Source organism: Micropterus salmoides, unplaced genomic scaffold, assembly GCF_014851395.1.
Source record: "Micropterus salmoides isolate LMB-PRFRI ecotype aquatic unplaced genomic scaffold, ASM1485139v1 Ms_hic_scaffold_3, whole genome shotgun sequence".
Lineage (NCBI taxonomy): Eukaryota > Metazoa > Chordata > Actinopteri > Centrarchiformes > Centrarchidae > Micropterus > Micropterus salmoides.
In genome coordinates this window covers 16245722-16262574 of record NW_024042261.1, presented here as the reverse complement: position 1 = coordinate 16262574, position 16853 = coordinate 16245722, and the positions used below count along the sequence as shown (strand labels likewise).

General features: G+C 40.6%; 1 protein-coding gene across 2 annotated transcripts in view; it reads right to left on the bottom strand.

Annotated features, from left to right (window-relative positions):
* kcnab1a (potassium voltage-gated channel, shaker-related subfamily, beta member 1 a) overlaps positions 1 to 15904 on the bottom strand; it is a 149397-nt gene extending 133493 nt beyond the window's left edge. The window contains exon 1 of one of the 2 annotated variants that reach the window (XM_038693709.1): positions 15360 to 15904. In XM_038693709.1, coding sequence (XP_038549637.1) covers positions 15360 to 15637 — 278 coding nt within the window. In that variant the 5' untranslated portion in view covers positions 15638 to 15904. Of the gene's footprint in view, positions 1 to 8507; positions 9159 to 15359 lie in introns of those variants that run through there. The other variant, XM_038693708.1, reaches the window with a different exon arrangement.
* Positions 15905 to 16853: the final 949 nt, after the last annotated feature.

Sequence of the window (16853 nt, the reverse complement as noted above, 5' to 3'; positions counted from 1 at the left end):
GGGAGCGAAACTTACAGACCAGAGCAAGAGAAACAAAAGACAAGAGATGGATCATTATTGAAGATGTTGTATCCTTATTTTGACAGCCTGTATCCAGTGAATGAGAAGATAAAACAATTTAAAAAAGCAAAGAAAGAGAGGAGAAGAGGGAATGTACCTCACCACTATCTGACAATACAAGAGTTTTCTCTGCCACTGCTCAAATTTCTGTCTCACTTTATGTCGGTCTCAGATTTAATGAAGTTTTGTTTCAAGATTGTTTTTCTAAACTGTTCGAGCACAGTGACCGTTGAGCCCGTCCCGACAGTCATCATCTGCTGTCTGGCACTCTCCTAAATGAGCATGTCAATAGGACAAACTGATGCCCTATTGATCTACTGCTGACAGAAGTCAAACACCAGAGGTCTGTGCCTGTGTGTGTGTTTGCAGAGACTGACAGTTACAGCGATGCGTGTGAGAGACAAGTAAACTATCCAAGCTGTAGAGTTGATTTATTAATGAGGGTCATGTGAAGAACATACACTGGCTAACTTAATAGCCGACTAATGTAGCTCAACACTAATGACATCTAAGAACCAATTTCAGTACATGTTCAGGTACAATAAGATTGCTTCTGCCCGTTTTGGGTTTATGTTAAGGCGTAGCCGAAACCCGATTAGAATAGGGTGATTAAATGTTAGTCAGTGAAATGTCTCTAAGTAACATTTAAACAAATGTGTCAATGTGTGTAAGTTTGGGAGGGAGCAGGCAGTACACAAAATCATTGATCAGTAAGATTGATAAAATACTAATTAACTTAAAGGGCTAGTTTGGGATTTTTGAAGTAGGACTGTGTTAGGTACTTATCCATAGTCAGTGTATTACCTGCAGTAGATGGCGGTCAATGTTAAACCAGTTTGGACATGCTTCTCACATTTAGAATTACAAAACATTGGTCATGCGATTGAAGAGCACCCAGTTTATACAACAATCCTGCAATAAATGCTCCCTTCCTGATGGTTATGCTGATCAGTTGAGGTACTGATTTCACTTTAAGGTAATTTTGGAGGATGTAGTTTGTGGTGGTATCAAATTGTGATCTAGGCCTTCTCAGTCTAATGTTGAGTTGAATCATTTACAAATGTCTCGTCACATAAAAACACTGATATCAGATACATGACTTACACAGAAATTCCTAATTAAAACTAACTACTCATTATGTGGCACAACTTAAAACCTAAAGATGGATGAAAACTAACAAGGGCATCACTTTGTGTTGAATAGTGGTGCGGACATAAGGGCTCAGATTAGGGGCACGATGATACAATTGGGTTAGGAGACCTGACTGACTATGCAGTAGAACAAGATAAGAAGTTTTTTGGCACTACTTTGAAGAAATATTTGATGATGAAATGAATGGGGGGATCTGGGGTGCTCCCCCAGAAGATTTTGAGCATTAAACTCGTAATTACCTGCATTCTGGAGACCTTTTTCTGCTCCAATTTAGGGTGTTTTTGTCTTTAGGGATACAAAAGGGTTATATTTAAATTGCATTGCATGTTTTCTTATTGTGCAAATAAACCTTTCTCAAAGCATTTTCATTTGTTAGTTAACATTTCTTGGTGCTAGCTATTTTTCTGAATTTTCTTTAGAAATGCTTTCAAAAAGTGATGGGGACAAAATCAGCCATTACAAAATGTGGTGGGCACATGTCCCAGCGTTCCCAGTGGATATGAAACCTATGAAAACTAATAACCAACTGCAGTTTGTCCAACTAACTATGTTCAACAAACAATCACACAGATAATAAGTGATAATTTACTAAAAATCCCAACTGGTACACTTCAGCGTTCAAGCAACTCAAGCAAATAACAGTTGGCTAACTTACACTTAACCAAACATCCTGGAATATTAGGTCTACTGCACAACAGAAGATGAACCTTACACAGCCACGGCGGGACATTTACCAGCCACAGAGAAAGTACAGACTGAGAGTGTTTTTAACTCACGTTATTTGAAGAGGCTAGTCTCCTTTTCTTTATTAATACTTGGTATTGTTTAATGCAAATCAAAGGATGTGAACTTCACCTGGCTTCCCCCGAGCATGCATTGACGTCACAGTCGTATCGGGGTGCGATATCATTTTTCACCACAAAGGCCATTACAATCCAGATGGGCGCTGTTTCACCTGTTCAAAGAAACTAAATGAAAACTGAGGAAGTGATGCCCGCGAACACAGTAAGACATTGTTGAATTAATCTTTTTAATTAATAAAGATAGATAGTGTTGTAGAGTAAACCTCACTGTCTTTGTGGGGGAAGAACCAAGGGAGTACAGGATGGTTAGTCCATGGAGTATGTTACTTTAACAGCGTAACTTCATTGAACTCACTGTACCTTAAAAACGATAAAGCCCTGGTTAAAGGGATTTTACAATCTATTAATTTCAAAATAATGCTGTCTTTCTCTCGGTACAAAGATATTTATTACTTGTGTGTAAAGCACATTACAGTTCAACAAGGTGTGTTTACTGTGATTGCTTTAAAGTATTCATATTTTTTTAAAGGCTCTGGTAGGGAGACTAATATTGCTAAATCTAAATACAGGTAGAAATAATAACACTTTGAATTATCCTGAAAGCGCTAACTGAGCAAATCAGTACTTTCTAGTGCTGGTGTTTCTTTGAGCAATTTAGGCACAGTGATGCAATAACTTTCAGAAGAAAGTCAGTTTTGTTGGTAGAAGCTGAGAATGCAATAAAACAAACAAACAAACACACACGTATAGTTCACCATTTGAAACTGCAGTGTAAGGACTTTCCTACAAATAAAAACGTGAAAAGATGGCAAGTTTCTAGTGCTATATATATAGTTGGACACATGCCTCAACACACACAAACATAAACATACACACACACGTTTCTGTGACCGCCTGACCAATTAAGTATTTAGTGAGGATACCAGCTCCTATGTTAAATATTCACTTGTTTTCCAAGATGAATAAAGGATGAGCAATTGACGCATTTATCTGCATGCGTATGTTTGTGTCTGATTGTGTGTGTGTGTGTGTGTGTGTGTGTGTGTGTGTGTGTGTTGTGTTTGTGTTTGTGTATCTACGACTCACTGGATGAGTGCACAATTTTGCTCACTGCTTCTCGAGTGTCGACTGGTTACAAACCACAGCTTCATTAGGCTCTGATTAAGAATCCAAACTGACACACAAACTACTGCACACACAGATAAACTGACACATAAAGATCACAACGTATCTGTCTCCATCTTCCTGTACTTAAGCATGAACACCACTTGCTTCCTTTAGAGTGTTACTGTTTATGTCATTATCTAATTTCTTCTATTCTTTTAGAAATAGACCTCTTTATGTGTTTTACAGCTTTGTTCCTCTCTCTCCACTCACTCCTCACCAAGTCTTCACTCTAGCTGTTTCTGTCTGTTTGGCAACATAAGTAAAGCCTGGACAGCTTCTCCTTACATAGGCAGATGCCAGAGTCTAAACACTTTCTGTGAACACGAGGGTCCAGTTCAGAGAGGACAGGCTTGTGATTGGATGTAGTCTATAAACATTCCCTGTTGCTCTATATTATTTGGGGTTCAAATATAGCACTATTATATTTGTTGTAATTTTCTTTTCCTACCTTAAAGCAAAGTGGAGCTAAAAACAGTCCCACAGAACAAAGTTTGGAGGACAGGTGTGAAATTACTCAGTCAATCAGATGGTGAGTCTATAGTAAACAACTGTAAATTTTAGCTGTACATCCATTTCAGATAAAGTGCTAGAGTTCATATAAAAACATTATATTTTTATAATGAGTAGATCAGTTTAAAGTGATTTGAAAATGTGTTTCCTGCTGCAGGATGACACTGCAGTTTATAATAAATTGTCTTCTTGTCAACAGAACAGCTCAGAATATGAGTGGTGATGCAAATGTATTTGATTATGCTGCAGATCAGCCTCCCTCACAATTTATCTAAATGATAATTAAAAACTGTGGAAACTAGCTTTTTGAAACTAATTTTCGCATGTTTTTAAAACCAGTGTTTGAAGGTAAGACAATGAATGATGTAAAAACAGAAAAATAAGAACATGACAAAGAACAAAAGCACAAAGGAAAAAGTGAGTGACAGAGGAGTGGAGAAACAACTGTGGGGATCCTGTAACTCAGTCACCTTCACAGCGCGGTCTATCAGCAGGCAGAGCTCATTTAATCGGATGGACTGACAAACATCCAGACTGTCTGCACACACACACACACACACACACACACACACACACACACACACACACACACACACACACACACTGGTACACTCATGTCCACATGGCAGATGCTTCATAACATGACCTTCTGCCCCTGGGGGGTCTAAATGCTCCCTTGCTGTCATTGCCTTACCCAGCATTCCTTGCTCTGTACCCAATATTATAATTTCCCCACAAGGCTGATTAAATTGATGTCTGCTTTAATTTGGTGTGTGTGATCAAAAATCAGCAGAGTGCATCTGCAGATTCTGTAACTACTCTGGCATTTAGGTTAAAAGGGGATGTACTAGATTTATGCTTTTGTTTTTGTTTTTTACAGGAATGGTTGATTGAACACAGTAATAATTTTTCAGCTTAATTTTCATTTAGTTACCGAAATGAAAACTTGCAATTTCCTTCCTGTCTGTAAGCAGCTAGCACCAGCTCAAATGGAACACCGGAAAACATGTCACAGAAAGTACAAAAACAGTGAACAAGAAAGTATTGCTGCAATGGCTTACTGTAATGCAGCGTTTTGTATGTGAAAAGAGCAATAGAAACTTGATAACAAAAGAGCAAACTGTGACCATTTGCAGGAAAACTATGTAGCTTATTCTGTGTCATTTCCTGCAAACTGTGCAGAGTTGATTTTTGGCACAAATAAAGTGTAATAACCAAAGCCGGAAGAAGACTTTCTCACATTGAAGTGATTCACAAATGCCAGATGGTGGAGGCTAACTGTAACAGCTGCACCCTCTTTAATACAATGCTAGAAGACTAGACTGAGAACGCAAAGAAAACAAAGAAGGAGAATGACAGAGCCGAGTGAAACACCAGAGTGAACCTGTGCCGGATGTTCATTCAGCGGTGAGGCGTTCAGGACCAACATGTGCACTGGCTGACTGTCAAAGTCATCTTCTAAAGCTTTTTCTTATCAAGTTTTTGTGGAACAATGTGGCTGATCTCTGCTTTTCTAACATGATTCACTAACATCGACACAGCAACAGTATCTGGCCATGACTAGATAATTAGCGTTAACATTCGCCACATTATCCCCGAGGAAATGTTGAATGCATATGTGCGGAATCTGAACACACTAAGTTGTCACCACGGCCTACATATTCAAGATGCCCAAGAACGATACAATGAACATGCACACAAGAAGCAGCAGTTGCTGTCTCACACACACACAGATGCTCCTTCACAACTGAAAACACACACCCACGCCCCACAGACACATGCACACACTCATGAATAATAAACTTTAGGGCATGTCAGGGCACTCTGTAAAGCTGAGGCGCATATGTGCTCATAGTTTGTCTCTTCTTCCCATCTTTGCGCTTTGCATAATTTTGAAAGACTTAACGGGGAAAAAATAGAAAACTACATTTTAGCTGGTCTTCACATTGGGAAGGACAATAAAATGGACTATATTTTACCAGTTTTAGGGTAGAATTGTGGTCCGGTGCTACATGTAGAAATGAAGCCTAAGGTTAAGCAAATTGATTTTAAATTTGAATTAATTTAAGGGATTGTAATCCGAGGTTAGGAATGTAGTTAGGACAGTGGTTCTTATGGGGTTGCGGTATGATTAACAATATAGGAAAGAAAAAACATATTCCTGCTACACAATCTTCATGATGAAGTTTTATAACTCTTCTCACATGTTTTTTTGTTGTTGCTGTGAAACACTGTACAGTTTTACCTTTTCAGACCCCTATAAAGTATTCAAAAGGAGAGGGGAAAAAATCACTCTTTGGTGGAGTAGTCATCACAGCCTTTGATGGGACGTCATAAGTAGACATTTCTTGGTTTCCAGGGGCCACAAGTCAACACAGACCTTTATCATGTCAAGACTCACCTCTCTGACCGGCCAGACCGACTTTAAAGAAAAACTTGTTGAAAGGGCACTGAGGAAATCTGTTCATTCATTCATATGTTAATAAAAGCATTTCACATTAATTTTTTGTAGCTGACTCTTTTTGTTTAGATGAAGTCATGGCTGTTTTTTGTGGGTTTTATAGTTACAGCTAGAGAAAGGAATTTACATTTCAGCAGTTGTAGGCTAGAGAAGTAATACTTCCTCAAACTAAAATATTCTTTTGCCCTGTTATAGTAATTATAGTGTAAGTATGTCTGTGGAACGAGTGCCCAGCACAGGTCTTGACCACTGATACACACTGACCTGGAAAAGAAAGTGGGCAGCCAGCTGTTTTATTCGGTTACCATGGCAATGAACACAAACTTTCAAACACACACACACATAGGGCCTTGTACACACATGTGCCAAGGTCCCAAGGCAAAATGCTAACAGCACATGGCCATATGAGCCAGGTCAACAGGGATACAGACTGCCATCACACTCATACTGCCCCTTTCTCCTTCTCCACTGCAGGACACAGACGAGGGATGGAAAAGTCACACTCCGTCCTGTCATTTCCTCTGTACCAACACCACAGCAGAATAAGTATAGGTCGTGTTATTATTACACAGATTTTAATATAGTCAAATACGTTTGCAGAATATAGCCACAGAATCTGTGATGAGACAGCCTGGGGAATGAACGGGCTGCTCAAATGACCAAAATACAGTTCATGGAAATGTTAAGACTCTCCAAATATAAAACTCACATGTACACCTCATTTCTAAACAAGACTGTGGAGCTTAGTATGGATATTCTCTGATTTTCCTAATAAAATTGAAAAATGCTTGTTATTTACAGGTGTATTTCCCAGTATTTTATCTATTGGAAATTTAGATTTATTTAGATTGTGAGTGTGAAGCAGGTGGTGTCTGTAAAAGAACATTCATGTTGAGGCAACCTTGACGGATAAATGAATATTAAAGATTAATCACAAGCTACAACCAACAACACAAAGTGATTTTCAGTACCTGAGAATTTCAATTCTTTATTCAAGATCATTCTTCTCCTTTCTGCTCCAGTGGAAACAGCAATACAGTGAAAGGCAAAGCAGCAACATGCTGCCTTCTAGCCTTAGGGCTGAGCAGTGATCCACAATGTCCAAATCACACTCACTCAGACCTCTCACCAACATGATGCTTTGGCAGAGATGACAAGACTAGAGAAAAACAACGAACACATGACAGCAGTGAGTCTCCACCAGTGTCTGAGAACACTTCAGTCATGAAGGGGATCATCTTCAAAACAAACAACTTTTAACATTTAACATGAGCCGGAGGATGAGTCAATCCATATTTCCATACTTCTCTTGTCATTCTTATTATGCACGACCCAGGTGAACTATTAACTTCTGTTACTGGCACATTACATGTTTTGAAACACATGCCCAGTTTAAAATGCTTTGGTTGTGCAGCAAACATGAACACAGATGTGAGCTGCTCCATACATTATAGAGTAAGCCTTAGTACCGGATATCCACAACACAAGTTAGAGTAAATATCAAGGGGAAAAAACATAATGCTGGTAAAAAGCATTAGTGGCAATCTAAATTGTGCTTTCACTTTAAGAACTACAATAAAACTACTACATAAATATGTACTCTAGGAGATGTTTTGGGCTCCATGTAGTTTGTTGACATTTTGAGGTATGAGGTATTTTATCCAGCATGTGACAAAACATGAAAAATGTTCTTTCTTTTTGTTTATTTTTAATGATTAATTTGTCAAGAAGTAACGGATCAGATCAGAGCTGCTGCATTCTTTCAATAAGCACTCACATAAAAATATACCCCTTCATAGAGCGACCAGTCAGCTGGTGGGCTTCACATTGAGATCAATAGTACCCATGGTTCAGTGGACATTGCATAATATAACACGGTGACCTTAAAATTGTTGGGAACAAAGATGGAGCATGTGGGCTCAGTGGGTGAATGGGCTGGTTTTCTAGTCTTGACTTGAGTTCAAAACGTTTTCCACACCTCAGCTCTCCACTGTGTCTTATTATTCCAATTACTGGTGTGTAAACTTCTCCAGTGAAACAAGAATGAAAAAAAAACTTCCAATCAGCAAACATCATTTTCAAACAAACAGTGGCCATATAACTACAAGACCAACCACCAACCATCATCCAACTAACCAGAGCAACAAATTCTTCACCCAGGACATGTAGGAAGTCAAGTCTGGAGCTTCAGACAGCTGATGATAAAGTAATAAAAATATCAACAAGGCAGAGGGGGTGGGCAGAGACAACGAGTTGGGATTGCCATGGCAACAAATTAGTCTGTGGTTGTGAGCCTTGCATACATAGGAGTGCTAGTCTGCAGGGAAGTCCTACTAACACACATGTGAGGTTACCTGTAGAGCATGCCTGTCTGGCTCTTGACCGTGTCGTGCAGCGACAGCGAGTGGAAGTTGAGAAACTCCTCCAGCTGTTTGAGCTCCACCACTCTGTTGGATTTGTTTGCCGTCCACAACATCATAGGAGCATAGGGTCGCGTCGCCATCCCAACGGATGTGTTCCTGCCTCCCCTCCCCTGGCCTGGGCCTTGGGCCTGGACCCCGCCCTGACCTCCTGCCTGGCCTCTGGGCCCCTTCTGCTTCGGGTTGGGGATCTCTGGGCATGTTGCTTTGTACAGGTACATCTTCTCACTTTCTTCTTCACTTTATCCTCTCTTTCAGTCTCTCCCGTCTTCTGTGAGTCTGTCCCGCAAACATGTACGCTCAGAGTAATCCAGGTAGGCTCCTCGCCCACGCAGCGCTACATGAAGCCGAGGACTATGTGTGTGAGTGTGTAATTAAAGCTCAAAGGAAAGGATAGAGCTCCACATAAAGCATATTCAAAAGAAAGAAGAAATGCAGAAAAATCCAACGTGAAGAGAGAAAAACAAGTCCAATCTGTCTGCAGGCTGCGTGTCCACACAGGAAAAACAGGACTTTTCTTTACATGTTCTGCGCCACTTATGTTCTCTGTACACATACACACATGCAGGTCGAAATAGAGAAACATACACACATATATGGCACTCTCTCTCTCTCTCCTCTGCTCTCTCTCACACAACACACACACTCATGCTGTCACTTTGCCCCTTGCTCAGCTAGTCTACATTATAAGCTCAGTTTGATTTTGCTCCCTATTAAATGGCATGGGAATCTGGGACATTTTTTTCCCGCCCTCCCTCTCCTCTCTCTCCCTCTCTCTCTCTCTCTCTCTCTCTCTCTCTCTCTCTCTCTCTCTCTCTCTCTCTCCTTTTACCCCTTTTCACTCCAAGTCCCTCTTATCCTCTCCCACTTTCACTTTCCCATCATCCCTCCTTTGTCTCTCAGTATTCCCTCTGTCACAAGCGCCTTCACTTACTCCTGATTTCCTCTCTTGTCTCTCTTCCAGCATTTATGTCTCCTGCCATTTCCTCAGTTTCCACCCATCAGTTGTTGTTTTGTTTTTTTATAGATACACACATTACATTTTGTATGTGTGCATGTTTTATGTTGCTTTGCTCACTTTCCCCATACCCAACCACCCCATTAATATTTCCTTTTAATCTATTTCATCTCGTTTGTATTTCTTTTCTTACCCTGCCCTCCCTTTCTCCTCTGTCTCTCTCTAAACAAAGTGTACCTTGGAGTTTTGCCCATAACAAACACCTAAAATAAACACACACTCTCTCTCTCACACACACACACACACGGAGACAGGCAACAGCATTTTATGCACAATTGCATACAGTCTGAGGGCAGTGTTTTTGTAATGTCGTGAACCACAAAATAAAATGGGGAAATCTCTTTTCAGGACTGTTTTCTCTCTTTCTCCCGCTCTCCATGCACACACACACACACACACACAGAGGACATCACATTGACTTACATTCATTTTCTGGAGACTAACCCAAACCCTAACCACTACTTGCCTAACCCTAAACAAACCTTTACCTAAACCTAACCTTACACTAACCATAAACCATAAAAGTCTTCTCCCTAAAATGTAATGATTTAAGTTATGGAGACTTGCGAGTCCCCACAACATGAGTAATACATGTCAACACACATCTGTCACCTCTGGCCTCCTCTTGGGAGTGTTCAATGACATCATGTCTGGTCCTCCAGTGGATTGTGGGAATCATGAGGAATGCCATTCTCCCATATCAGGAAATTTGAGTTTCGACACACACTGTCACTCTTTCTACAAACACACACACACACACACACACACACACACACACACACACACACACTCTCTCACACATAAACACACGGTTGTGTGTTTGGAGCTTCATCATTGGTATTCAACAAATCATTCTGGCATTTGTACTTGGCTACTTGGAACATACCTAAATGGGTCCAACATACACATGCACACAAAAACAAATGAACAATAATGATACATGGAAACATTAATTCTCTTAATTATGTCTGTAACCAGGGTGAATGTGCTGTTGATGCTCTTTATCGTGATATAAATCCATCCTCTAAGTTTAACTTTTCTGTTTCAAGTTTCTGTATTCTCTTCTGCAGGTATCAGGTACTGACTGCTTGACTGTCCTTTGTTTCTTAAACTTTGGGTCCAAACCCAACCTGTCCATAGACCTGGTTCTGGTGAGTGCTTCTGCGTGGGTTTATGTTTTATTGGTTTTGTTCTGTTTTAATCCTGGAATAAGGTGTTCTTAAAAATATTCTTTAACTGTGGCAGAAATTGATGTTGATGCAAAAACAACTGTGCACATGCACACACACCCCAATCACACAGAATTAGGGAGGACGGTTGGCAGTAAGGCAGCTGTGTCCATTGTCCGGCAGGATGGGTGGAAAAACTGATCCTGCCTGCATGGCAGCAAGAATGTCAGCTGAGCTCATGCAATGCCAGAGTGTGTTTAAGGTGTATTTATAGACACTAGCATCATACACATGGAGCATGTACATGCACACACATTTAATGCATATGCAGTAAACTTTAATATCAGTCCGACGAAGAATTAATGCTCTGTTCTGCAATAAAATTTACTATTCATTTCACAGTTGTGACACTTTTCTATCTTTGTTTTGTTTTTTTGTTTGTGCTATTTTCTTTAACTTTATTTTGGTCTCTAAGAACAGTGACATTCCCGTTTGAGCCGCTCAGCACGTGGGCAGGTGAGTCACTGACAAGAATACCAAAAACAGAGAGAGGATAGAGGGAGGAGGAAAGCACAGGGAGACAACAGTTTGGCGGGTCCAGTCGGGGGTTATTGCAGTGAGTATGAGAACCCTGGCTTATGACAAACCAAAGTACAACTTGGATAACAGGATGTCTCTGTTTATGTTTTTTTTCCTGCATGTCTGCCTTTTATGTTTTTACACCTTTCTCACTTACTCTCCCTTTAACTGTTTAACTATTTTTCATTCTGAACTTTTTTCCATCAGCCTCATGTTCCCTGAGACTAATTAGCCATCTTTTTCTGTCTCCTTTTTGCCCCCTCCACCCCCACATGTACTCCTTCCAGTGAGTGAATCCCTATGCAATGATTGAATACATCTGATAATTATCCAGTGTGCACAGCATGATAGAAACAGAACAAGCAGAGCCACATGCCAAAACACAACACTGTATATTATTTTTGTGGATGAATTTAAAAAAAGATTAGATGACTGAAGTTCATACCCACATTAGACCCTCTCTCTAACGATCTCAAGTGTGTGAAACAATAAATCAGTGTTGTTTACTTGAAAGAGGAAGTTCTTTCTATGCCATCTGACTCTATGGCAGCAATAATTATGTCAGTGATCAGTCTCCAGCCCTCAGGGATTGTCCTACTCCTGTTTAACACCAGTGTGTTGGCCTACATTCTCTACTAAATCCCATTGTCATTATCATTGAAAATGTAAACCAGCCTAATACTGTGCAAAACATATACTCAGTACATCAAGTATCCTAAGGCTCCTCTATTTATCTCATTGTTCTTTTAATCATCTAAAAGCTTTTAAAGGATAAACCAAGAAGAGAAAACACTATTCAACTGCATTTTGTGGTTTGGCTGCATCAGAATTAATGTTTCAATATTTAATCTCTTGAAGTATGAATACTTATAGCATGCTCCAGTGCAAGTGCAAAAGTGGCTTGTTGTGTAAATCAACCAACTAATCTTGGCAGCATCCCCGTGCTGCATCCATCAAGCTCTGCTGGAACATGTGTTTCTGTTCTCCATGCAACAGTATCATGTTGTCACACCTTTGTCTCCTGTGCCAAGGCTGTGAGAACATAAGAAAACAATACTGTTGGCTGTCATCGTTTCAAGCAATCAAGTTTCCTTACTTGCTGATGACGTTTGTAGAGGAAAAACACTTTCAATATTGTATTCCCGTGTTCCCGTGTCCCAATAGTATAACAGACACAAGGTCCGATACAGAAGATTAGGTCTGTTAGAGAAAACGCATCTACAACTACAAGCAAGAATCCTCGCTTTGTTGGCAACTTTCAGAGTTGATTTTTATTTATACATTTGCATTAGCCGCTACCAAGGTAGCAAACTACTCTTCCTGGGGTCCACACAAATAAACATTCCATCATAATGTAAAAAAACCTCAAAAACAAAACAATGAATCAACAACAGTAATAACTACTTATTGTAGCATGAAGGTGTTCTTAAGACGTCTCTAACACAACGGTGCTACTCCTTAAAAGATGACACATCTTGTTACTGACTGAGTGCTGAATCATTAGCAGCCATCTGAGAATGACAGTTTACCAGCAGAGTAACATAAATCTGAGTAACGTACTGTCCTGTACATTAAAATAGGTACTGTAAACAGTATGATCCCAATATACAGCACGAACATAGCAGGCCATATGTGCACATGATGTCACACAACATACAAGGGTTTCTACAAGCTGATTTGTGTTATTATTTGCCAGTGACAGAAAATTCCATACAGTTACATTGATCTAGTGAGGCAGAATACATTAATTTGACTTTCAATACCTGCACAAAGAGGATTAAGAGAAGGAATAGTTTAAATACTCTGTCTCTATCAAAAACACATTAGATTCATTTGTAGCAGGAAAAAAATTGCATATTTTAGGGGGAGAAATTGCTATTTTTAGCTCAGTTATAAAAGCCTGGGGTTTCTGTGGTGATATTCTGCCCCAGTTTTTATGCAGAATAACTGGAGAGTTAAAAATTGCAGCAATTGTTCTGATTCAAATGAGAGAAACAGATATCCAGCCATAGCATGCTGTTTGGCATCCATGTCAGCAGGGGCTCAAAGAGGAGAGCTGGCAGACAGTGTGTGTGTGTGTGTGTGTGCGCGGGAAGCACAGGTTGGCTGATCAGCAAGAACATGAATTTTGGAGGGCTTCATCTCATGATCACGCTTTTTCTAGGTCAGAGTCAATCATTAGTCCTTCTTTCAAGCAGAAGACTGACTCCCTATTGTGATAGTGGAGTCCCAATGATCAGACACTAATGATCAGTATTGATTCTCCACAGACAGTGAAATGTAAAATGTCCGTGTGTGTGATAGTGTGTGTAAGTGCGAAGGCCGTGCTAATCTTACAGTGATTCACACTGTGTAGTCCGTTTTATTGGTGATCCATCACTTTGGAAACATACCTATTAAACACACTCACACATGCACACACTCCTCGCACTCCACATGCACCTGTCAGTCTGTCTGTCAAGCCACAAGAGGCTCATATCATATCTTTATGAGCCTGTAAATAAAGAGCCTGTGAAGTGTGCAGCCACCAACATGTCACCAAGCCAACTTTCAAATAACATTAGAAGTTACATCTGAAATAACCACTTATGTAGTACTAACTAGGTAGTATTTGACGCGTGGGGACGTAACCTGATGAGTTACTATTAATAAAACATTTTATTTAAGACACGTAATAGTCAGCAGCGAATTACTTTTGAAGATAACCCCACATTTACATTGCATTCTGTTACCTCTGATATTCACAAGGCCAAAAAAAAGGGCTCAAACAGCACACTGTAGCTGCCAGAAATCTTACTTGAAGCTACATGAAACACATGTGACGAAAATATCTTTCTGCTTCTGTCAGTTCACAGCTGAGTATGTGCATGTAACCTTCTGCCAATTAGTTTTCTCTGAATGGAGAACAAACAAAAGTGGATTATAGAAGTCCTTTTGAATTACAAAATCTTCTGCTTTGTTGCTCTATGAAATAAATGGATCCATATAATATTTGGGAGACCTCAACATTTTGGCGCCACACTGGGCCCTTGGTTCTTAATCATTCTTGTCTCTTGTCTCGGCTCTGCTTTGCTTTTCTAAATTAGAGAGTGAACAGAGCCAAAACCTGCAGAGAGGCTGGAGAATAAAGACAGGGGGAAGAAGAGAGGAGAGTAGATAAGAGGAAAGAAGAAAGGCTGGACTACAGGCTGATGAATGTGGAGCTTTAGGCCTGAATGATTGGAATGGGACAGACGGATTAGACATTTAGTAACAAGAAAGGAGAGTAGAGCAATGAGAAGGAATAAATGGCAAGGGAAGGAGTGGGTAACCCAATACTGAAAATATCCATGTGTGAGAAAAACGAGAGGGGAGTGAGAAAGGGAGAAATGGGAAAACAAGATGACGACCACTTGCTGCACTAATATTCTAACTTCCAAAAGTGGAAATTGTTGTGCACGTCAATGCCTGGAAACCAACGCCAATGGTGCTTTCTGCCTGTCAGTCACACAGGCAAGAATCAAAACAGCCCCTCCATCCTCCATATGTTTTGTCACCATGGTGTTAGAAGATGTCAACACAGTCTAATGCAGCAAGACAGATGCGGGCTATTAGCATTACGGCCAGATCAGGTGACACAACTCTAAGCCAGGGGTCATTATGACCAGTGTGACTCCTGTGACACACAATGCTCGCAAATGAAATGATAGGACAGGAGGTGAACCACTTGTCATCAGATGGCGCTGAAGATCCAGCCCAAAAATAATTGAATAATTTATCAGTGTACATGGACACCATGTGTATTTACTGTATGTTGCAGTGTTAACGATGTGTAGAGAAGCAAATACTTCTGTGTGTGTGTGAGTGGGTAAGCACTTCTGAGATGAATCTGTCTATGGAGCCAAATGATTTTGTGAATGAATGCATTAATACATTAGGCCTTCAATCCGTTTGCACTGTATGACACCATGGGCACTATTTAAGCTAACTCTCTCTAACACACATACACACATACTCACACACTCTCAGGGCGTAACTGACCTGTAAGGCATGCCAGTCTTTTGTGCGACTGTGTCCTCTTTGCCCAGTCCAAACATTTTCAGGTACCAGTTGGTCTCCATCTCTCTGATCAGCGCCACCTTGTGTCTGTGCTGGGCTCCCTGCTTCCCAGATGAGGAACCGCGCTTGGCATCCTGGGAGTTGCTGCGGTGGGCTCTCGTCCCGCTGAGAGAGGCCACGGATTGTTTGCGGTGCATGTGGTGTGGGTGGTGTCCGCCAGGCCCCCCTACACCCCCTCCACTGCTCCGGGCAGCTAGCATGGCCCCGGAGGGTTCCCCCTCCCCTCAAGGGCAGAGTTCAGAGTGCAAGGTGAAGAGGAGCAGCTTCAGGTTTCCAAGTCTTTCCTCTGTCTCCTTTTTTGACTGGTCACTCCAGCTTCATGTCTTCATGTCTAAGGAAAGCTTGATTTGACCCTTGTCTCTCTAATTTTTGGCCATCTTCTGCGGTTCTCAGACGCTCCACATTTACTTCCTTATTTTTGTTTTCAAGCTTGTTTCCTATCTGTTTAATAGTATTATTACTTCTACTCTTTCTGTTTGTCTCTCACTCTCTGTCTGTCTGTCTGTGGAGTGCTCTCTGGTCTCTTATAGCCTCATCCAGCATGAAACAGGATCCTGGTTTCCTTGCCTCGTCACCGCCTGCCCTGGCCTAAAAGGAGGGAGCCAAACATGCCAGGGTGTCGACAATGCGTACACAACCAATGCGCACAATGCGCACAATCACACACACACACCCTGCATACATGATATGGGGATACACATAATGTCCAAGAGCTACAACAACATATAAGAACCTATATAAATAAACACACACACTACACACACACACACTGCATACAGGTGAGCACAGACATACAATGTACATTGACAAACTGTAAAGTTAGTAAAGTAAAAATAAAATATAAAAATGTGGATGTAGGCAATAAACACAGTGAAAAATAGTTTGAAGCAGAGCTAATGACAATTATTAACACACACCACATGTACACACAGATAGTGTCTTTTTATCTTCAGGGTTGGAACTAGTAACAGCTCTATATTTACACTCCTCCTGAACCATTTCAGAGTCTTGCTGTCTCAACACCATTCCTTGTGTCATAAGACTCTGCGCTGGTGTGAGAGAAACACAAATTTACATCTTTGCAAGGCAAAACAATGTGGACACACACATCAAAAAATGTGAGCACAGACACACACTATGTTAAATATTTGTAGTTTTTCAGACTTTCAGCTTCACCAGAACATAAAAACAGCGATAGCACAGCACTGCAGCCTAGCTTGAGTATATAATTACATTTAAATGTAAATGTGAGGTTCTGTGTTTTGTGTTTTACTGTGTTTCCATTTGTGTGTGTCTGTTCTGCTGGAAGTTCAAAGTTACACACAAACACCAAAGATACTTTATGGATTCCCTCCTGACAACTTCAAGGACTTTCAGGAAACTTCTCTGGCCACAGATGTGCACAAGCACGAATAA